This window comes from Pteronotus mesoamericanus, unplaced genomic scaffold, assembly GCF_021234165.1.
Source record: "Pteronotus mesoamericanus isolate MK-2021 breed Mesoamerican mustached bat unplaced genomic scaffold, CSHL_Meso_final contig_72, whole genome shotgun sequence".
NCBI lineage: Eukaryota > Metazoa > Chordata > Mammalia > Chiroptera > Mormoopidae > Pteronotus > Pteronotus mesoamericanus.
This window is the reverse complement of record NW_026555242.1, coordinates 1,335,344-1,359,535: the sequence shown is the minus strand read 5'-3', so window position 1 is coordinate 1,359,535 and position 24,192 is coordinate 1,335,344. Positions and strand designations below refer to the sequence as shown.

The window sequence follows — 24,192 nt, the reverse complement described above, 5'->3', positions numbered from 1 at the left end:
AGCATAATGCCCTCTGGTTCATCCATGTTGTAGCATGCATCAGAATAGATACTTAGGTGGCTTCTACCTTTTGGCTCTTGTAAATATGCTGTTATGAACATGGGTGTATAAGTAATCTCTTCAAGACTCTGCTTTCAAATCTTTTGGGTATATATCTAGAAGTGGAATTGCTGGATCATATAATTCTATTTTAATTTTTTTTTGAAGAACTGCCATATTGTTTTCCGTAAGGGCCTCAGCATTTTACATTCCCATCAATAGTGCTCAAGGGTTCCAATTACTCCACATCCTAGCCAGTGCTTGTTATTCCACCCTGCTTCTTTTACAGTACTCATCTTAATGGGTGTGAGGTGGTATCTCATTGTAATTTTAATTTGCATTTCCCTCATGATTCATGACACTGATCTTTCTTCCTTCCTTCCTTCCTTCCTTCCTTCCTTCCTTCCTTCCTTCCTTCCTTCCTTCCTTCCTTTTTTAAAAAGATTTTACTTAATTATTTTCAGAGAGAGGGGAAATAAGGGAAAAAGAGAGGGGGGAAATGTTGATGTGTGAGAAAAACATCGATTAACTGCCTGTTGCACACCCCCAGCTGGAGAACTGGCCCACAAACCAGGCATGTGCACTGATTGGAAATTGAACCAGTAACCTTTCAGTTCACAGGCCAGCACTTGATCCACTGAGCCACACCAGCCAGGGCTGAGCATCTTTTCTTAAGCTGTTGGTCATTTGTATATTTTCTTTGAAGAAATGTCTACTCAAGTTCTTTGCCCATTTTAAAAGTGAGGTTAGGCTGGTGTATCTTTTCACACCATTCTCCCCTCCTTTCCGAGAGTGAATAAAAACTTTAGTCTCTACACTTTTTTCTCCTTGTGAATTTTTTCACAGTCTGCATCACCAACCACCCTAACATTGTGGTGGCCCATATGGGGACATTCTCTACTTCTCCCTCTCCTCCAGCCTCCTGAGGCTTGTGACTAGAAGAGAAGTGGAAGCTTGACCTGGCCTAACCCCCAACCCTGTCTCTGAGTTTCAGAGAGAGGATTCTATTCCTTCTCTGTCTCTCCAGACTCTGCAGACAGCCTCCTCCTCACCCATCTTCACGGCCAGCAGTTGCTCTTGCCATGGGTGATACTCAATCGACCCTGCCCAAGGATTCCCCATTGGGTTGTCTGCTTAAGAACTTGAAGGCTCTGGGACTTACCGACATCAAGCCCAAGGGCTTGATTTTCTATTGCAACATGGCCCGGCCTCGGTACAAACTGGGTGACTAGGGTACCTGGAGTTGTTTTCATTATACTTTCTTTCGCCCTCGTCGGTATGGGAAATAAATCCTGTCAGCTGTGGAATAAATCCTTCATCAAAAAGCATTTTGTCAATGCTGAGATAGAAGATATAAGGGAACACTTTTCTCCTAGAACAACTTGTAAGGTATACTCTCATAAGCAATATTGAAACATTTATATTTTTCTCCCTACCTAATCCTTCCAGAATTGGGCAACTCTTAATGAATAATTATTATTTTCATGACAATATGTTTGTTTGCATAAACCCAATAAGAGCCTGTTTTCTTTCTAATAGCACCAATTTCCAAATGTGGTTTTATTAACCAAGTCTTTGCCTGGAATATTATGATCGAAAGAATCGTGCCTGGGCTCTGGATGTCACCAGAAAGTGTTAAGGACTTAAGATGGACTCTTGAAGCCAATAAAGAGTCCATGTGCAAAAAAAGCCTGATACCTTGGTCCCATGGTTCATGGCAGTCTTTACAGGTAGGGCATAAATGTTGCTTTCCTGAAAGATGACAGGAAAGGAACCTCAAGGCATTTTGGGGACCTCAAAAACTTGAGGAATCCACTCAAACTAATAGGTATTTCAGGCAAAGCCAGATGGCAACTGTGTGGCTTGGCTTCTTTGCCCTGAGAGGCTGACTAAACTCATTCTGAAGGTGCCTTGTAAAATTCCAGCAAAGCAGATTTAAAAGAACCTATATTGTGTTCATGCAAATAATCAGGCCAAATTGAAAGTGGACTCATATGCAGTCTCTAATAAAATGTAGGTAATCTTAGGGAGAGAAATTGTGCTTCGATGGAAATCACAATGTCCAATTGTCACCCACAGATTGATTGAAGGATACTAGTTCTTCTAGTTTCCTTCCAAGCTAATGTTTCAATGTTTCTTACATCCTTTGACTTGGAATTATTGAAAGCTACTGTTACAAAGTCAGCCATACAGAATTCACCTACTACTATGCCTCTCCCTTTTTGGGATTTTAAGTTCAGTATCTGGTCTTGGTTTTGCTAATTCCCTTCCTAGAATCTATAGCAGCCTTTTCCTTTATTCTTGTTTTTAGGCTATGTCTCCTCAAATATCTCATATCCTTCATTCAACGGAGTGTGCAGGCTCTGAAAGATTCTCTTCACAAATGGCCTCCAGCCACAGCTCTTGCTTTTTGAACTATCCAGTTCTACTCTCTTCTCCTTAATGACCCAGACCCAGACCCACAGGCAGGGACAACTCCACACGCCTAGCCCACGTGAAGTAGTTACACAAGAAGAGAACTTCATCTCTGCTCCCCAAAACCAAAACGGGACCAGGTCATTAAGAATAAATCCATTTTAAAACCAGAGGGGAGAATGAAAGGGTAAAGCCAGAGCCATTTGCTATTGTGGCACCATTTGCTGACCAGGTCTGTGACCTTGTTAAACATGACGGTCATTTTACTCTTCTGAGTTTGTCCCCAGGACTAGGAATTACTGGAAAGCAAGAACAGAACTAACCATTTCCTACAGCCGCAGGCAGAAGATGACACTGGAACAAACTGCAGCCTCATGTTACAACGCCCCAACTGCCCAGGGGCTACACAGCAGGAACCCCCTCCACCCTTTTTAAATCCAGTTATAATCCAATTAAAGCTCAAAGCTCCAACCCCTCAGTGCTGATGTATCTCTCCACACCATGGCGCTCTCCTTTCTTGGAGAGTGAATAAAAACTTTATTCTCTACAAAAAAAATAAATAAAAATAAAAGTCACGTTATTTGTTGTTGAGTTGTAGGAGTACTTTATATATTGTAGATACTAACCCTTTATCAGATTATATGATTTGCAAATATTTCCCCAGTCTATGTCATCTTTTCACTTTGTTGATTGTGTCCTTTGATACACAGAAGTTTTAAATTTTGATGCAGTCCAACTTATCTATTTTTTTCATTTGTTGCCTGTGCCTTTGGTATTATATCCAAAAAAATCATTGCCAAATCCAATGTCATGAAGGTTTCCCCCTATGTTTCCTTCTAAGGGTTTTATAGTTTCAGCTCTTACATTTATGTCTTTGATCAATTTTGCGTTAATTTTAGTATATGGTAAGGTAGGGGTCCAACTGCATTGTTTTGCATGTGGAGATGCAGTTTTCTCAGCACCATTTGTTGGAAATACTGTCTTTTCTCCACTAAATGGTTTTGTCACCCTTGCTGAAAATCATTTGACCATATGTGTGAGAGTTTATTTCTGGTATCTCTATTCTGTTGTTCTATATGTCCATTTTTATGCCTGTACCACACTGTTTTTTTAAAAAAATTAATCATTTTTTATTTTTCAGTTGCAGTTGATATACACTAGCATATTAGCTTCAGGTGTATCTCCCAAGGATTAGACATTATATAGCTTACTAAGTGCTTATCAGATAAATCTAGTATCCATCTGACACCACAGTTATTAAACTATTCTTGGCTATACTCCTTATGCTGTACACATTCCCATGACTATTCTGTAACAACCAATTTGTGCTTCTTAATCTCTTCACTTTTTCACCTATCTGTCCCAACCCCCTTCGAATCTAGCAATCATCAAAATGTTCTCTGTATCTATGAGTCTGTTTCCATTCTGCTTCTCCATTTATTTTGTTTTTTTTTTTTAAGATTCATTTGTTGATGGGTATCTATTGCCATTTTTTGTTCATTTTCTTATCTTTTAAAAAACATTTTTTTCTTTTTTCTTTTCTTAAAGATTTTATTTATTTATTTTTAGGCAGAGGTGAAGGGAGGGAGAAAGAGAGGAGAGAAGTATCAATGTGTGGTTGCCTCTCATGCACCCCCCACTGGGAACCTGGTCCGCAACCCAGGCATGTGCCCTGACTGGGAATCAAACCGGCAACCCTTTGGTTCGCAGGCTGGCACTCAATCCACTGAGCCACACCAGCCAAGGCATATCTTTTTAAAATATTTTTTTGTTAAAGCAGGCCCTTTAACCTTTCATGTAATACTGGTTTAATGATGATGAACTCCTTCAGCATTTCCTTGTCTGGGAAGCCCTTTATATGTTCTTCAATTCTAAATTGCTGGGTAGACTAATCTTGGTTGTAGGTCCTTGCTTTCCATCACTTTGAATATTTCTTGTGAATTCCTCTGGCCTGCAAAGTTCTGTTGAGAAATCAACTGACAGTCTTATGGGAGCTCCCGTGTAGGTAACTAACTGCTTATACTTTGCTGCTTTTAAGATTCTTTCTTTGTCTTTAACCTTTTGCGTTTTAATTGTGATGTGTTTTGGTGTGGACCTTTATGAGTTCATCTTGTTTGGGACTCTTTGTGCTTCCTGGACTTGCATGTCCATTTCCTTCACTAGGTTAGGGGAGTTTTCTGTTATTATTTTTTCAATAGTTTTCAATTTCTTGCTCTCTCTTCTTCTGGCAGCCCCATGAAGTGAATGTTGGTACTCTTGAAGTTGTCTCAGGGGCTCTTTACACCATCTTCATTTTTTTTGGATTCCTTTTTCTTTTTCCTGTTCTAATTGGGAGGTTTTTGTTTCCTTATATTCCAAATTGCTGATTTGATTCTTGGCTTTATCTACTCTACTGTTGATTTCCTGTAAATTATCCTTCATTTCAGAATGGCTATATTTCCTTTATGCTCATCTGAAGATGTGCTTATTGATTTTAGAGAGAGGGAAAGGGAGGAAGAGAGATGGAGAGAAACATCAATGTGAGAAACATCATTTGGTTTCCTCTCACATGTGCCCTGATGGGGGACCAAACCTGGTCCCCAGGTATGTGCCCTACCCAGGAATCAAACGTGTGACCTTTTGGTTTATGGGGATGATGATCCAACCAAGCCACACCAGACAGCACTGATTGGTTCTTTACTATGGTTTCCATGTCACTTTTTATGCTTTTAAAGTTCTTCCCAAGTTCAACTACTCTTCCCCTAAATTCATTGAGCATCCTCATAACCAGTGTTTTGAAATCTGCATGTAGTAGATTGCTTGTCTCCATTTTGTTTAGCTCTTTTTCTAGAGTTTTGTTCTGTTCTTTCATTTGGGATGTGTTTCCTCATTCTGGTAACTTTCCTGTGTTTTTTTCTATGTAGAGCTGCTATGTCCTTTGGGATTGGTAGAGTGGCCTAATATAGTAGGTGTTCTGTGGAGTCCAGTGGCACAGCACCCTAATCACCCAACTGGGCACTCCAGGTACATCTTCCCGTGTGGACTATGTACACTGGCCTATAATAGTTGAGCCTTGATTGCTGTTGGCATGTTAAAAGGAAAGATTTACCCCCAAGCTGATCTGCTGCAAGGTCTGGCTGTGACCACCAACCACTGTGGAGGGTCAGCTGTGCAGGGGCCCACCCCACAGAGCAGGACCCCCATCAGCAGGCACTCTGGTGCCCACTGAGTCCACCCCGGAGTGTGTCAATGTGGAGGTAGTTGGGTGTTGTATCTACATGGTCTGAAACTTTCCACTGTGTATGTTTGCTCTGGGTCCTCGTGGGAGGTGGAGGCCACAGTCAGCTGCTTCCCATGTTTTGACCAGGGCCACCCAGCTTGAGCTACAAAATGGCCTACGGATGGCTGCTACTTGTGCTGGGCTTGGAGGTTCCCAGTAGAAGCCAAGCTGTAAACTGCAGCTGACTGCTGCTAGTGCTGGGCCTGGGGCCACTTAGTGAGACGTATGGGGCATGTGGAGGCCAGATGCTGCTTGTTTGAGAGATCTTAGCATGAGCCATGACAGGCCATTTGTATGGAAAAGGCACTGGAAATAGCTTGGGTGGGCTCCCAAGTTTTGTGTGGCAGAGTCTCAGGAAATCAGCAGGATGGGGGAAGCAGTGATAGCCAGGTTGATGGAGACTCAGATATGGTGCCTGTCTGCTGTCTCTGTGCAGGGAGGGCTCACCAAAGGAACAATGGCCTCTGCCAGCATTTTTGGTTGGGAGAAAGCTGCTGCCTCCCGGCTCTTGCCCTGATGCCATACATTCAGTTTCTCCCTGTATGTCCCTGTTTGCCTTTCAACTGTTATCTCAGTGCTGGAGCTCAGAAAGGGTGAGTCAGAGTGATTTTATGTGCAGACCCTTTAAGAGGAACTGCCTGTGACTCCAACAGCCCTCCGTCTCAGTCTCAATTCCTGCTGGTTTTTACAGGCAGAAATTATGGGGACTTCTCTTCCCAGCACTGGAACCCTAGACTTAAGGAACTGGGCTGGGACCCCTTGCTCCTCAGTGAGGAACTCCACAGCCAAGATATCTCTCCCAATTTTTATCCACCACATATTTATTTATTTTTAGAGAGAGGGGAAGGAAAGGAGAAAGAAAGGGAGAGAAACATCAATCAGTAGCCTTTTGCATGTCCCCAGTGGGGTACCTGACCGGTGCAACCCAGGCATGTGCCCTCACTGGGATTCGAACCAGTGACCCTTCAGTTCATAGGTCAGCACTCAATCCACTGAGCCACACCAGCCAGGGCTCAACTTTCTTTTTCTTTTTCAAAATAGTTTTGGCTATTCATGTCTGTTAAGATGCCTTATAAATTTAAGATGGATTTTTCTATTTCTACAAAAAAACACTGTTGGGCTTTGATAGAATTGCATGTATTGGTAGATTGATTTGAGTGGTGTTGACATCTTAACAATATTAGAATTCCAAGTCATGAACATGGGATGTCCTTCTATTTATTTAGATCTTTAATTTCTTTCACCAATGTTTTATATATTTCACTGTGCAAGTCTTTAATTTCCTAAGTATTTTATTCTTCTAGAGGTTATTATAATTTCCTTTTCACAGTGTTCATTGTTAATGTATAGACTTACAATTGACTTTTGTGTGTTGATTTTGTATCTCACAACATTGCTGTATATATTTATTAGATGTTTCTTGTATGAAATCTTTAAGATTTTCTCTATATATCATCTATTATATCATCTGTGAATAAAGATAATTTTACTTCTTCCTCTCCAATGTGGATGCCTTTTAATTTTTTTCTTGCCTAGCTGCTCTGGTTAGGACTTCTAGTACCATGTAAATAGAAATGGCATTCTTGTCTTGTTTCTGATTTTAGAGGAAAAGCTTTCAGTCTTTCACTATTGAGTAAAATGCTAGCTATTTGTGTTTTTCTTTTTAAGTAATAATCATCAACAAACATAATTAAATCAGGGATCTACTAGGGTATATCTAGACGATCCATGCAAGATTTGGTAAGTTTCCTAAAAGGAAAACAACCATGGGCTTCCCTTTTGTGTAAGAAAACAAAGGTGGCCAGATTTATGAAGATGCAGTGATGGACAGTGATGTGTAAAAGAAAAACAATAATATTTTATAGGTAGATATGCCACTGATCAAGAAGTATTGAGTATTTTAGAATAGAAGAGTATTTAGAATGGGGGAACCATTATATTTAGTAGAGACCCTAGAAATAAATCAAAGGAAAGTTTCACACATTCTGCTATTATTGCTATAGCTCTTGATGAAGTAGATACAGCTTGGTTACTGGACCTAATTAAAGACTGAAATAAGGAGTAGGTCTCTTATGATCCCCCTGTAATTAACCAGTACCCCTAATGCTTGTTCAGACTTCTCATGATCGAAAAGGGAAAGGGACTTGTGAATTTAAAATCCTGAAAAAAGATCTTTTTGTAGTTATCATACCAGTATGGCTTTAATATAATTTTTTTAACTGGAAAAGTATACAATAATTGACAGATATTTACATTAACATACTTTACTCATGTGTAAATAACTTAGAAAAGTAAATTCTCCTGATTTGTTAGGGTTTGTTTTTTTTTAAGTATGAGTTTAGTAGACAAAAGAGCTCTCATAATGATTTTGAATTAATGTTTGAAGAATTCCAAATAATTATTCTATTCTAATTATTCCTATTGTTTTTTTTCTTTTATAGAGTACAAGAGCAGATCTTTGTGTTACCTAATGGACATTTTAAGAAACCCAAAGATAGTTTAGGCATAAAAAATGTCCTAATGGTTTTATTAGCCTAAATTTGGGACCTGAATTTAGGAAAAAGTGAAATGAAGAATAATTGTAGAGAAAACAATACATAAATATCTAAGAAAAGAAACATTGATACATCTGAAGAAATCCAAAACACTGATTTGAAAAAAACATATGTACCCTTATATTCATTGCAGTGTTATTTACAATAGCCAAGATGTGGAAATAGCCCAAGCGTACATCAGTAGATGAGTGGATAAAAAAGCTGCGGTACATTTACACAGTGGAATACTACTTGGCCATAAAAAAGGAAATCTTACCTTTTGCGACAGCATGGATAAACCTGGAGAATATTATGCTAAGTGAAATAGGCAGTCAGAGAAAAACAAATACCATATGATTTCACATATATGTGGAATCTAATGAATAAAATAAACAAACAAAAATAGAAGCAGACTCATAGATGCACAGAACAGACTGACAGCTGTTAGAGGAGGGGGGTTTAGGGGAGTGGGTGAATGAGGTAAAAGGATTAAGAAAAAAATGCTCATAGACACAAACAACAGTATGGTGATTACCAGAGGGAAAGTAGGGCAGGGAGAGGTAAAAGAGGGTAAAGGGTGGTTACTAGCAGTAGGGGTGGGACGTGGAGTATATGGATGAAGATGTTTAAAAGGTACAGACTTCCAATTATGTATAAACATATGTATAAACTTCCAATTATAAATAAATTCTGGGGAAGTAATGTACAGCATGGTGACTGCAAAAAATAAAAAATAACATTTAAAAAGATAAATAAAACTGAAATCTATGATAATTTATAAAGTCAATATAAAAATTAAAAAGGTTTAAATCATTTGAAAATTAACCCTGGTCTTGTACAAACCAAAATATTGTTCTGGCATTATTTTTGATGGCAAATTGAAAGACATAGATCATGCCAAACGCTCTTCTTTTGTCTTGGAACTAAGACCTTGTCTTATCGTGTAACTATAATAATGAAGCCTATTACATAAATACACTTTTAAGTGCCCACAAAGAAAACATATATAGTTTAACAATTCTTTAAACATTTTAAAGTGTTTAACTGGATTGGTTATTCCTAGAGAACACACATACCATGGAATAATTTTTAATAGTTAATTTTTAAAGTTTTCCAGGAGAGGGGAACAAACAGTAAAACGGTGATGGGGAACTATGCAATACTTCAGAAAATATGAAATTTCTACTCTAAAATTTAATCAATGATCCTTCTGCAAGGAGAAAAGACAGCAGGCATTAGACAATTTAATAGAGTTATACAATTAAAAAGTCAGCATTTAGCCCTGGCTGGTGTGGCGCAGTGGATTGAGCACCACCAGCCTGTGAACCAAAACATTGCTGGTTTGATTCCAAGTCAGGGCACATGCCTGGGTTGCAGGCCAGGTCCCCAGCTGGGGGCGTTTGAGAAGCAACTGATAGATGTATCTCACAAGTCGATGTTTCTCTCCCTCTTTCTCCTTCCCTGCCTCCCTCTAAAAATAAATAAAAATTTTTTTTACAGTCAGCATTTATTAATCTACAAAGCACAGAAGTAAAACTTCACCTATGTTAAACAAAATAATTTCTTTTTGACAAACAAGACAATTTCCTCATGAGGGTTTCTCCCCCTTTTGTTCTGAGGTACCTCTCAAATAATCTTGTTCTTATCAAATTTCCCCAAAATGGTCACTGCAATTCTAAACTGTCCCTAGTGAAACTGTATCAGTTAGAAAGATAAGGGTACAAATTAGGGTAAGCGTGAGAAAACATGAAGGAAGCAGATATTTGGCCCAGTTTTAGTTGGCAGAAGGATCGATAAGGATGGTGCTGTGCAACCTTGTATCTTCGGAACTTGGCCAAAGGCCAATTGTCATTAATCAGGGACCAAAGAAAATGTTCTGATTCTGGGCAGAAGAAATTAAACAAAGCAATTCTCGAGGACACAACACACCACTTCTTCCCCTACAGTTCTATAATTCTATGTATAGTGTTCCCTCCAGCAAATCTCCCTGCCAGACATTAAGCTGTATGGTTACATCACACTTCTCACCACACTTTGTTGTCAATAACATGTTTTTATCTTCTTTCTTCTTTCTTTCAGGGTTGGGCATCTCACCACATTAGCTGGGATCTAAGAGCTTTGCCGGGTTGCTTCAGCCACCTCTGACATTCTTTCTACTCCTTAAATACACCAAGCTTGTTCCTGTCTTAGGGTCTTTGTATTTGCCTTTCGCTCTACCTGAAACTCTCTGCCCTCACATGTCTACCTGGCCACGTCTTCTCAGTTACGGTTCAGGATCACCTCCTCAGAGAGGCCCTCCATGATGACCTTACCTATTCATACTCTACATATCTTAAGCACTATTGCCCCTGGGACACCCCTCCTCTTTGGCCTTGCTAAAAAGAAACAACAGGCCCAAAATGGGAGTCGCTTGTGCTAAGTCCCACATCAGCAAATCAAGATTTAATACCTAACCTAAAGATCTTCCAGGAATGTAACTTTTAACCCGTCAACATGGTGAGTACTAGTGAGATAATCCCCCCCGCAAAGACCCCCTTCCCGTCCCTTCAGGAGGGTGACCTTGTCTGAAACAATGCATTCTTTGCTAATAATTTTTCTTTTTTTCGCTTCCTTTCTGCTTTAAAAATCTTTTATTTTCAGTAGCTTAGGGAGCTCCTTTCTATTTACTAGATGGGATGCTGATTCAAGAATGGTTGAATAAAGCCAATTTGATCTTTACTCAGCTGGATTTTTTTTTTTAAACAGCCTTCTTTAAGAGATTCCCTTGGTGTTTCTGTTCGCAGCTCTCCGCCCAGCATAAAGGGGGCTGTCAGGCGGGACACCTTGCCCAACTCTCTGCCTCTCGGGGCCTCAGTTTTCCCGTCCTGCCCGGGAATCGCTCTGGGAGCGCAAACCCAACCACCAGATGGGGATGTCGATCTCCACACCAGGCAAGTGTGGAGTTCGGTCTCCGGTACTAACGGAAGGAGCACACCTCCCGGGGCCCCAGCCCAGCCGCAGCCCCCCGTCTGACCCCTTAACCAGCCGAAGGCCACGACGCATGCTCCGCACTTTGGGCCTCGCGAGGCCGGGCCCGGTACTTTGACGCGCTTGCGCAGCCGCTGGGCTGAGCTTCTGGGAGGTGCCGGCGTGTAGGGGCTGACGGTCCGCGTCTCTGAGTAGCGGCAACGTGTGGGCGTGTTAGTCCAGCTGTCTGGCCCGAGGGCTCGGGTTCAGCGTCTTTTGGAGCGGAGGGCACGTTGAAAGCCTAAGGTCGCCGGCCGCCGCCGCCACCACCACCTGGCATGTCGGCCGAGGCCTCGGGCCCGGCGGCGGCCGAGTCCCTGTCCCTGGAAGTCCCTAAGCCCTGGGGACTCGAGCCTGGCTCCGCCGCCGACGGTCTCAAGTCGCAGAGCCCGAACAGCAAATACGTGAAGCTGAACGTCGGGGGCTCTCTGCACTACACTACGCTGCGTACCCTCACGGGACAGGACACCATGCTCAAGGCCATGTTCAGCGGCCGCGCGGAGGTACTCACGGACGCCGGAGGTACTGGGATACCCTTACTGGTGCTGTCTGTCTTCCATCCTCCGGATCGCTTACCCCCTAGTCTTCATCGCCCGGTGTCTTTATGCCCCTTCTCTCTTTTCACTACTATGCAGTCAACCCATCTCACCTCCACCAACCCCTACACCCCATCTCATCTCCCCATTTTCATTCATGATCTCCTTCGTCTCCTAGTCCTTAGCCCCAGCAATAACCTGCATACACTTAGGGAACAACTTCCCCTGTCCAACTCCGCCAGGCGCTGTGGTAAGTGATTCAACATGTCTCTTCAGAATTTTCATTATCACTCCCACCCAGTTCTCCCAGCCCCGCTGCCAGCAGCACCCTTCCAGGCCACCTTTATCAGTTTTTTCGAACCGCCTAGCCCTTTGTTCCCCACGCTATCTTAGCACTGCTAACAACCAGCTTGGAGAGTTGGAGGATCTTGTTGGTCTCTGTGTTTCCCCAAACACACTCTAGGAATCCATCTGTAAATGCAGATTGTAGAAGAAGGCTGCTCTGGGTTTGCCAGGGACACCAGAGTGGAAGGTGGAGAGTTCTCTTTGGCAGGTGAACCTTCCTTTTTTGGAGTGTTGCATTCAGGTTTGGGCCCCACATGCCCAAGTGGAAGCTTAAAGTTTGGGAGAGGGTTGGAAGTCAGAGGGGGTTAACACGGATTGTGAGAACAGGAAAATAAACATTTAGGAGTTGGAGGTCAGTCTTCAAAAATCTAAAGGTGAAGAAATTATTTATTCAGCGTTTGTCAAGTGCCAGTGCTGAAGATACTTTGTTCTGGTAAATGTATCTGAGGAGATTAGCCTTGCTGAGTTTACTTTTTTGTGCGGACAGGGGATAACAATAAACAAGTAAACATAAAAAGGGGGGGGCATGTAATTCCAGATAGTAATAAGTTCTTTGATGAATATAAAGGTTAAAATGGTAGTGATTTTATAGGGTGGGATATACATTTAAATTAAATAGAATGGCTAGAATTAACACAAAAGGTTAGAGGTTTATTGATAAGGTAATCTGTAAGAACTTCCTCTTGGTGAGAACCTTGTCAATGTAGAACAGACTTGGGAGGGAATCAATTCTCTTTGGCTGGATATGTAAAAAAGGTTGTCTATGGGAACACCCACTGGGCATGTTTTAACAGTGTATTCTTGCATAAGACAGAAGTTTTAGAAAAATTCAGACTTGTAGCTTTAGAGTCCTTTTTGTCATAAAAATTTAGTAGCTCCAGGGTCCCCAGCGAAACCGTCCTTTCTCCTTTCTTTCCCCACCCCACCAGGTTGGGTGCTGATTGACCGTAGCGGCCGCCACTTTGGTACAATCCTCAACTACCTTCGGGATGGGTCCGTGCCACTGCCTGAGAGTACCAGAGAACTAGGGGAGCTGCTAGGCGAAGCACGCTACTACCTGGTACAGGGTCTGATTGAAGACTGCCAGCTGGCACTGCAGGTGAGGGTCCCTTCCCCACCTCCTGATTTCCACCCCTATGCCCACATCCCTGGGAGAGTTTCTTAAGTAGTTAGATATAGGGACATTAAAAAAAGAAAAAAGGAAGTGTTGGGTACTGCCTACAGAGGCTGCCTTTGGCCTGGCTTTCACTAGCCATGACCCTAGAAAATTTGTGGGTGCTGTCTTCTGCATCTCTGCTGCCTCAGCAAGGGCCCCCCTCAAAATCTCATGCCAGGACTATTCAATGGTTAAATGACTTTTTTCTCTGCTTCTTGTTTCTATCCAGCCAAACCAGTTGTTACACTACCACCTGATTAATTATCCTTAAGCATAATCCCAGTCTATTCTCCCCTTTGCCCAGAAATCAAATCGTAAATAACTCTTGTGCCACTAGGGGAAAAATATCTAAATTTAAACTGGAATATAATGACCTCTGTGATCTGGTTTTACCCTGGCACCCCCCCACCCCAGTGGCTTAAAAAATTTTTTTGCCAGGAAATCTCATATAAACAGGGCCACTCCCAATAAAACAGGGTTGGGGGTTCCAGAGCCCCACTCTGTGCTTCATTTCTGTGGACCTCGTAGGGTTATGAGGACATACGGGTTAAGTGTCACCTCCACCACAGCTGACTAGGTAACCTTGAGTGAGTCAATTCCTACCTCGGGCCTTCTGTTCTCATGTTCCAAAAGAGAGGAAAATGGGAAAATATGTACAATGTAGTGAGTTTTACATAAAGCCTTTTATTCTGTCCTGTTTTTACAATGTTAAAAATGTCCTTTTATGATACAATATTAATGGAGATTATAAGGTTTCTTTTTTTTATGTTCTTTGTATATTAAAAAGTAGCAACTATGAACAAGTGTTTGTTATCTTGGGAAATATTCGTGGAATCTGAAAGTATAGAATTTCTTTGGGCTGTATCTATGTTTTTCAAACCTTGTGACCGCCTCCCATAGCAAAAATGCAATGTATACACGCACATACACACACACACACACACACACACACACGTACACATAATATATGTATATATATCTGAAATAAGATTTATAAAATGATACTTTCAGTGAAATGCATTCTGACATATTGTTTTCTTTTTTTCCTGTTAATGCTGTTTGAGACACATTTAACTTGTTTCAGGACCCATTAATGGGTAACCGCTTGCAGCTTGAACTGGATGATCTTGGGAGTATATTCCTGAGCTATAGTTTTACATTTATCTAATGTTATCTCACACCTACTCCTCAATCTAATGTTTGTCTAATGTTATCCACACCCACAGAATTACTACTGTGTGTCAGGAATATTCTGCTGCCTGTTTGTATGTACATCTTGTACCCTTGTTTGACATTTTTAGAAAGATGAGGGAAGTTGGGGGTGCATCCAAGGTCAAAGAGTTACTAAGCAGCAGAGCTCACATTCACCCCCAGGTTATGTGACTTCCAAGTGCAAGTGCTTTTTCTTCTGTGCTCCAACTACCTCCTTTCCAGGTTTCCCTGAGACCATTCCCATCCCCACCTCACTTGACTACTGTTTGCTTGTTTGTTTGGAGGTTTTTGTTTTTAAGATTTAGGTACAGAATATTGAGTTCATCATACTCCTCAGTGTGTGACACTTGATCAGCATTTGTCTATGAAGCCTTTTCTTCTTATTTCTTTCCTTCATTTTCAATCCCTTGCCCGTGTCACTTTCCCCCATAGGTACCCCTCCAGTTCTAATGTTTTGATACATATGCTTGGATTATGTTTGTACCCTCAAAAAGCTAAAACATTTTTTATAATTTTTAAAAAGTATTTATTTTTAGAGAGAGGGGAGGGAGGGAGAAAGGGAGAGAAACATCGATCGGTTGCCTCTTGCACATCCCCAAGCAGGGACCTGACCTGCAACCCAGGCAGGTGCCCTGACTGGGAATTGAACTAGCGACCTTTCTGTTAGTGGGATGGCACCCAACCAACTGAACCACACCAGTGAGGGTAGCTAAAGCATTGCTTTATGTGCCTTTTAAATTTCCATAAGTAGCATTACAGATTGTGTGTTTTGTTTCTTAATTCAACACTTTTCAAGATCTATTTATGCTGCTCTATGTATACTTAGTTCTTCTGACTGCTGCACAGGAATCTATGGTATGCATTCACCAGATTATATTTAGGCATTCCCCTGAGGTTGGGGACCTAGATTGCCTCCCCACTTCCTGCCCCAATAAACAGTAACACCATGAGCATCCTTATACATGTGCCCTAGTGGGTGCTGGGTCAGGGTTTCTCATGATTGTAGCTGGGAGTGGAATTGCTGGGTCACAGGACACATACAAATGAATTTCAGCAATATCATCAAGATTACTCTCCTGAACGGCCGTAGCACTTTATATTCTTAATCAGGAGTGCATAAGGATCTTCTCTATATCCTTGACAACACAGAGCATGATCCATTGTTCTAATTTTGCCAGTCTGATTGGTATAGAGTGATCTCATTTTTATTTGCATGCCTCTGATTACTAATGAGATCTTTTCATATACTAGTTTTTTTGTGGTTTCCCCTTCTGTGAATTGCCTATTCATATTCTTTACCAAATTTTCTACTGAGTTGTTCTTTTTTTAAAGTCTTGTTTCTTTACAGGTGACCCTTGCATATATTTGTTTAGTTCATAGGGAAAATCAGCGCTATTACTATAAGGCATGTATTATAATAGAATAAATTTACTCTTCTTTTATGTATCTAGAATAGTACTATTTATCATCCTTGGGAGAGTTGAGAAAATAGTTATTCATGTTATTTGCTGGGTTTTCAGATTCAGCTGAGGAACTCCAGTTGAGAAAGTCTGTTTCAGATAATAATTTCTAGTCAGTTTTATTTTTCTGTAATTCTTCTCCTTATTTTATGTATGTATGTATGTATGTATGTATGTATTTGAAAGAGAGAGAGAAACAAGTTTGTTATTCTGCTCACTCATGCATTCATTGGTTGATTCTTGCATGTACTCTGACCAGGGATTGAACCCGCAACCTTGGTGCATTGGGACAATGCTCTCACCAGCTGAGCTACCTGGCCAGGACCTCTAGCCAGTTTTAGGTGTTGCCAGTATTTTCTCTTCAACTGTCAGCTGCCTGTCTATTGTTGAATGGAAATCCTTGATTTATTATTGTAAATAACCATTTATTATTTTTTAAGCAATATGTATATGTTATAGAAATTTAGAAAATTAAAATTTAGGTAATTAAAAATATAGAAGTACCAAATGTCCTTCAGGGTCTTTTTGGGTGTGCGTGTATGTGTGTGTGCATGTGTGCACCAAAATACAATCATATTGTATGTGCCGTTTGTAATCTGCTTTGTTTGTTAATAATTGCCATCTTTCTGTCAATAAAATTTATCTTATCTAATATCCAGGGTATACACAAATTTCTCCATTCATTCCAGATATGTCTTGTATAGCTGGTTCATCTAAACAAGGACCCAATCTAAAACCTTGCATCGTGTCTGGGTATTATGTTCTTAAAGGCTCTTCCAACCCAAAACAGTCCCTTTTTTCTCACAATGCTGACTTGTTAAAGGGACCACCAAATGTCCTACACAGTAACCTAGTTTCCAAATTTGCCTGGTTGTTTACTTGTGGTATCATTTGGTTTGTAACGGGCCCCATTCTGAATTTTCCATAAACTAAATGGTGGATTTAAAAAGGCTTGATATTAAACACTTTGGTTGGAATACATTTTAGGTAATTTTATATATTTCGTATTATGTTATATTGGTAGATCCATAATATTGTTAACATGATTCATCATTAGTGATGCTCAGAATTAGCCCCTTGATTCAGGTGATGTTGGTGTGATCCTTCCCTTGTAGTTACATTCCCTTGTCAACTGTAAAGTAATCTGTGTGATGTTGTTTTGGTACTATATGAATGGCAGTTACTGTCAACCATACAGCAACTGATTACCCTTACCTGAATCAATAATTTCATTAGAGTTGTAAAATAATTATAATTCTATCATTCCTTCAACATTATTACTTGGGGTTATTTGTAAGGGCACACTTTCCATTGTCAGCTGGAGAAATTCTTTATTTTAATGTAGTCAATTTTTTTTTTTTTGGCCTAGGATCTTGTTTAAGAAGTTTTTTCCCATTCTACATTTTATATAGCTTTATAGTTTTATCTTTCATACATGAGTCTCTTAATCTAATAGAATTCACTGTTGTAAATATGAATTACAGATGGATTTAACTCTTTTGTCCTTCGTAGAGTGAGCTAGTTTCCTCACTGCCACCTATTAATCTGTGCTAGCCAGTGTCCAAAATGGCCACCAAAATTGTCCAGAATTCTTGTCTTCCACTTATTTGGTCTGTTTAGTCCCCTCCCACACTGAATAGGGCTGACCTATGTCACCAGTAGAATATTGCAGAAATGATAGTGTGTGACTTTTAAAGCTAGGTCATAAAAGACATCACTGCCTCTGCCCTTCTCTCGGATCACTCATTCTGAGGGAAGTCAGCTGCCATGTGAGTATACTCAAGCAGCCCTAGGGAGAGGTCTTCGTGGTGAGGAACTGAAACCTGCCACCAGCCAGCACAGTCTCTCAGTCATATGGGTGAACTGTCTCAGAAGCGGATCCTTGTGGCCCAGTCAGGTCTTCAGATAACTACAGCCCTGGCCAACATCTGAACTCCAACTTCATGAGAGATCATGGGCCAGGAACACCTAGCTAAGCCAATCTCAAGTTCCCGATCTACAGAAACTGTGAGATAATAAATTTTTGTTGTTTTAAACCAATAAGTTTGTAGTAATTTGTTACCCAGCAATAGATAACAGCTTTTGTTATCTGGAGTAGGATTCTGCCATAACAAATACTTAAAATGTGGGAGTGGCTTTAGAACTGGGAAGAGGGGAGTTGTTAACAAAAGCCAAAAGAGTTTTAAGGAGTCAGTTGATAGAAGTCCCATGACCTTTGAGGAGGCTGAAGTGAGGAAAATGTTATTGGAAACTGGTGCAAAGGTGACCTTTGTCAGTAGTGGCAGAAGTTTAGCAACACCGTCTTACAGTAATGTAGAAAGTAGAAAACATACGTGATCAACTGGGTGACCTAGCTGAAGAGGTTTCCGGACAGAATATTGAAGTTGCCACCAGGTTTCTTGTTGCTTACAGTAAAGTAAAAGAGGAGATGGTAAGCTAATGGAAAAACGGTTAAACAAAAAGGAGCCAGGAATTATTGAGCTTGGAAATTCTCAGCCTTTCCAGATAACAAAAGATGTTAAAATGAATAAATAGCTTCTAAGCAAAGATCAAATACAGGGTGTTTTCAGTAAAACATGGTCTAAAGATAAACCTCAGGATGTGAGTGTAAAATAGTTTGTTAAGACCTCAAAGATATCGAAGAAGATAACCTCAGAGAAGCATTCGATCAAATAATAGTGCAACTAAAAAGCTTAAAGGTGTTGTCCCTCAGCAGTCTTGGCATAAACCCAAGGTGGAGAAGAGCTGATTTCACAAAGATTCATGCTTGTGGCTTAAGCGAATTCTATTGGCAGAAACACTGAAAGGGATAGAGAAAGTGCAAGAAGAGAATAGGCCTTTAGACCCCCCCCCCCCCCAAAGCTTTACAGGCAGGAAACGGGCTAAGGAAGTCATGGAGCTGCAAGCATGGACTTTCTTTCATGGAAAAGGAAAAATGATTCAAGGCAAAGCCAAGAGCCATAGAGAATCACCTTGGGGCAAGAGTAGGGATGAGAGAGCTCCCAACGTTTGTCCAAGTGGATTACAGAATTTCCATGAAGCAGTGACCCCTGCCCTACCCTTTTGAACAAGAGTCCTCTAACGTCTGTGACTATCCTAATGCCTGTTCCACCATTGTATATTGGATATATGGAAGAGAAAAATTGTCTCTTTAGTTGACAGGTCTTCATATCAAGAGCAAATGTACTTAAGGAGCTATAGTTAAGGAACTACATCCAAGAAGCCTCATCCTCTCCTGGACCTGATTGAGATGATAAGATTCTGTACTTCAAGCTGATGCTGTAATAAGATGAGACTTGGGGGATCTTGGGAGGGGGTGGGTGTGTTTTGCATATGGGAGGGGTTTGAATCAATGGGAGCTGGTCTCCAAGGCACTCCCAAATGATTCTTGTTTTCTAGTTTGGGATTCATTCTCTTGTGTAGGTTTCTCCCACACGGAATAGGGCTGACAAAACTAGGTCATAAAAGACCTCGAGACCTCCACCTTGCTCCCTCTGGAATTCATTTGCTTAGGTGAAGCTGGCTGCCATATGATGAGGACACTCAAGCAAACCTATGGAGAGGCCCAAGTGACAGGCATCAGATGTTTCCAGCCAATAGCCAGCACGAACTTGCCAGCCATATGAACAAGCTTTCTCAGAAATATATCCTCCAGACTCATTTGTGCCTTCAGATCACTACAGCCCCAGCTGACCTGACTGTAACCTCATGAGAGACCCCATGACAGAACTACCCAGCTAAGCCACTCCTGAATTCCTGACCCACAGGAACTGAAAAATGTTTATTTAAATTGCTAAGTTTTGGAATAATTTGTTACAGAACAATAATCAAAACACTCCATACTTTCCCCACTGATTTTTGGTGTCCTCATTGTAAATATCAGCTCTCATAATATACGTTAGTCTGTTTCCAAACTCTATTGTGTTTCATTGTTTTTGTTTGTTTCTGCACCAAAGCCACTGTTTTCATTATTACGGCTTTGTAGAGTATTTTAATATGTGGTATGGTTGGTCTTTCCTCTTGGCTCTTTTGAAAAATTGATGTAAATGTTAGTAGACTTTTATTCCGTATTAATTTTAGAAAAAGTTTTATGGGTGTCTCAAAAACCTTTTTGGAATTTGTATTAGAGTTGCACATCTAGTTTTTAGATTGGGGGAGGTGAGAGGAGTTTTGGCATGAAGATTCTAGAAGACAGAGAAAAAGAAGCCTATGTGTCTGGTTCTAATTCTGCCTCCAACCTTCCACCAAGCCAGGTTTACTCATTCAACAGATACTTACTGAGCATCTCTTGTATACGAGACACTTACCACCTAGATGGGAAGAGACAGACCATAGGCTATATAGACCAAAAACAGAAAACATGAGGAACTGAACTGATAAAAGTAGCGGAGGCTGCTTTAGCCAGGACCAGACCAGCACCCTCTGAGGGGGCACTATCTGTGTTGAGATCTGAATGGTATGGAGGAGCCAGCCCCACAACAACTGAGTGCAGACAGTTTCTGGTAGTGGGAAGAGCGAAGGGCTAGGTGGGCATAAGCTGGATGTGCTACACAAAGGCCATCAGTGAGGGAGAAGGGTTGGGACAAGATCAGAGATGTTGGATGATGGAGAGCCTTGTGGACAACTAAGGAGTCTGGATTCCGCGCCCCCCCCCTCCCCCCGCCAAAAGGCAGCAAACAGCTTTTGAAGGCTTTTAAGTGAGTGAGTGACCTTTGGTTGTGCTGTTAACCACCTTCCGCTTCTTCTCCAGCAAAAAAGGGAGAACCTGTCCCCGCTGTGCCTCATCCCCATGGTGACATCTCCCCAGGAGGAGCAGCAGCTCCTGGCCAGCACCTCCAAGGTGAGGCCCCTGAGCCCTGTAGGGTGGAGGTTGGGGGCCTCTCCCTGCAACTTGATCCCCACCCTTCTCCATCCTCTCTCCCTTAACAGCCCGTGGTGAAGCTTCTGCACAACCGCAGTAACAACAAGTACTCCTATACCAGGTGACCACCATGGGGGTAGGGAGGTGCACTGGGTTGAATCCTGGGCTTAAAACAGCCCTGCTCCTGGCCCAAGGGGAGGGCTGTGGCCATACAGAGGGACAAAAAAAGTGCCTGCCTGCATGGGAATTCCAGCTCTGCCACTTACCCACTGGGTACTCTGGACAGGTCATTTTCACTTCTGAGCATCAGTTTTGACAGTAAACTGGGGTTCAGGTCAGGATTAGATGATAATGATTAGCATTTACTAAGTGCTTATTTTATAATAGGCATTACTTACAAGTGCTTTAAACATATTAAATCTCATAGTTCTCACAATTGTTTGAGGGAGGTACTGTTGTGATCTCCATCTTATAGCTAAGGAAATTGAGGCACCAAGAAGTAAAGTATAACATGCCTAGTTTCACCCAGTTAAAAAGTGGTGGAGCTAGGATGCCAGGAGATGCAGCCTGGCCCCAGAGGCTGCACAGGTAGCCATTCTGCTGTGCTGGGATTTGCCCAGCAAATGTTAGGTCCTTGCTAAGGCCTGCTTGGCCTGGCCCTAGGGGTGGAAGAAGCTCCCTGCTGGGTACCAAACCCATGGGCGGGACCCGAGCCTTGGTATGTGGGCCCTGGTTTGGGGGAAACAACGGGAGGGAAGCCAGTTGTGCTGAGGTCTGCTGGGCCCTGGTCTTCAGCACTTCAGATGACAACCTACTTAAGAACATCGAGCTGTTTGACAAACTGGCTCTGCGCTTCCATGGGCGGCTGCTCTTCCTCAAGGATGTACTGGGGGACGAGATCTGCTGCTGGTCTTTCTACGGGCAGGGCCGCAAAATCGCCGAGGTGTGCTGCACCTCCATTGTCTATGCCACGGAGAAGAAGCAGACCAAGGTCAGAAGGGGTTCAGGGCCTGGTCAGGGAGGGCTATAGTGGTTGGCAGGACCAGGACCCTAAACAAAGGCAGTGCAGCAAATCAGGTCGGGGAAAGTCCATCACTGAGAGACAGGAGCAGAGTTCCAAGTTCTGGGGTCTTAACTGTGTAAATCATGATGTCATGCCATCTAGCCTCTGCCTGGTCTCTTCTGACCTTCATATGATGGATGTGCCTCCGATACACTAGGTATCTTGCAAGTCTCTAAGTACCCAGTACTATTTCATACCTCCCCAACTTTGCACACACTGTTCCTTTTTCTTGGGATTATTTTTCCTCATCCCTCTCTGCCTAATGAACTTGTGCTTAATCTTTAAGACCCAAGCCATACATCGCTTTCTTTGGGACACCCTCCCTCATGAACTTTCACCTCAACAACCTCAAAGCTTGTCATACTTCTTTCTTAGCTAAATATGGTGGTGTAGTGTGGGGATGGTGAGGGTGGTGAGGGGGGTTAACTTTAGTAGTAAGGTGTTAGCTCCTTGAGGTTAAGGCTGCATCTTTATTTTTTCCTATCTTTCTAGCACTAGTGGAGGCTAGTGGAAGAGTCTATTACACAGTGGAAGCTAGGAAACATTATGGAATGCATGAACCCAGCTTCCAAGAAGCTGCCTCTGTTACTGTGAGGACAGGAAGATTAACCAACAATTAGAATGCAGCTTGTTAAGAGTTATGTTAGTTAAATGACTCCAACCCACAGAAGAGGAACCCCCAGTCACCTCTTTGCTTCATCCCTTCTACTCTCTGCATCACCCCATGTCATTGCATTGGCCTTGCTGCTAATGTTCAAATAATACACTAAGCCCACTCCTGCCCCAGAGCTTTTACACGCTTCCCAGACTGCTCTTCCTCTACTTACCCACGTGACTCCCTCCCTGCTCTCCTTTGGCCATTGATCAAATGTCATCTTCTCAGTAGGTCTTCTCTAAACTTCCTCTTATAACATTCCCGGCCATGGCCATCCCCACCCCTTTTCCTGCTATAGTTTTTTTCTATAACATTTGTTATCATCTGACAGTTTATATTTTATTAAGTGTATGTCTGTGTCCTCCCCCTAGAATGTAAACTTTCCATGGATAGAAACTTCATTTTGTTTGCTGCTATATCCCCAGTGTCTGCAACACCTTGTACAGTGCAGTCATTCAGTAAATGTTTGTCTATAGAAAAAATACACCAAGAGACTTAGTAGCAAGGAAGAGAAAACAAGTAACTGCCTGACTTCAGAGCTGGACCTTGAATTATAAGTGACTTTGCTGAGTAAAGAAGTTGCAAAGAGGACAGTCCAGTCCAAAGAACCTGTGATTGCAAAGGCTCAGAAGTGTGCCAGTGCAGGAGCAGCTGGGAGAAGGGGGTGGTTCTGTGACTGGACCATAGGGTGGGAGCTGTGAGTTGCTGGCCTTTTGCAGGTGGAATTCCCAGAGGCCCGGATCTTTGAGGAGACCCTGAACATCCTGATCTACGAGACTCCCCGGGGCCCAGACCCAGCCCTCCTGGAGGCCACAGGGGGTGTAGCTGGAGGTGGTGGGGTGGGCCGAGGGGAGGATGAGGAGAACCGAGAGCACCGTGTCCGCAGGATCCATGTCCGGCGCCACATCACCCATGACGAGCGTCCTCATGGCCAACAGATTGTCTTCAAAGACTGATTTTGACTTTGCTCCCTGTTTTCCTCCTGCCACTGGGACCCAGTCCCTCTTTCTTTTCCCTCCTCCCCACACCTTTGCCCCGGCTTTGCTGGCCAAGTCGTGGGTCTCCCTTCTGTCCTTTTATTGCATGGTATATAGCTCACTTTGGCCATTTTCCATTCATTCCCACTGCATTGCTAATAACACAGTACATTCCGGGCCCTTCCCTCAGTCAGAGCCCTTCAGAAGGCCTACATCCATTTCCTCATCACCATTTTTTGCCCAGCTGTTTTCCCTTACCAGCTGGTTTAAAATGATTTAGAATTCCCTTTCTCTTTTTTGGTACATTATCCATGCCAAAGTGTCAAGCCAGCCCTTAATAACACCCATCACGTTCTGAGCTGCCTCCCAACCATTGTGCGGGGAGTTTGACTCCTTCTTTCCTTTGCCTTTCTCCCAACCTCTTTAACTTTGTGTTAGGCTGGCCTGGGCCTGCACCAGCTCAGCTATCTTCTCAATCTGTTTTGTATTATTTATTATTTTAATTTTCTATTAAATTATTGGTATAAAGTTGAGTTGAGGATCTGGTGCTGACTCCCAGGATGAGGGCCAGAAAGGCACCTATCTATTTGGATGGGAGAAGACATACGCCCCTGCCCTAGGGCTGGTAGCTGGGAAAAAAGTAGTCAGGAATTCGGACAGGATTTAAGATCTGT

General features: G+C 42.2%; 1 protein-coding gene across 1 annotated transcript; it reads left to right on the top strand.

The window, feature by feature from the left end:
- The first annotated feature begins 11,347 nt into the window (after window positions 1-11,347).
- KCTD13 (potassium channel tetramerization domain containing 13) lies at window positions 11,348-23,941 on the top strand. Its single transcript, XM_054582812.1, has 6 exons — window positions 11,348-11,775; window positions 13,064-13,233; window positions 20,713-20,802; window positions 20,892-20,944; window positions 21,619-21,814; window positions 23,261-23,941. Exons 1-6 carry the CDS (start codon window positions 11,532-11,534, stop codon window positions 23,495-23,497), a joined length of 990 nt encoding a protein of 329 aa, XP_054438787.1. The 5' UTR covers window positions 11,348-11,531; the 3' UTR covers window positions 23,498-23,941.
- The last annotated feature ends 251 nt before the right edge of the window (window positions 23,942-24,192 follow it).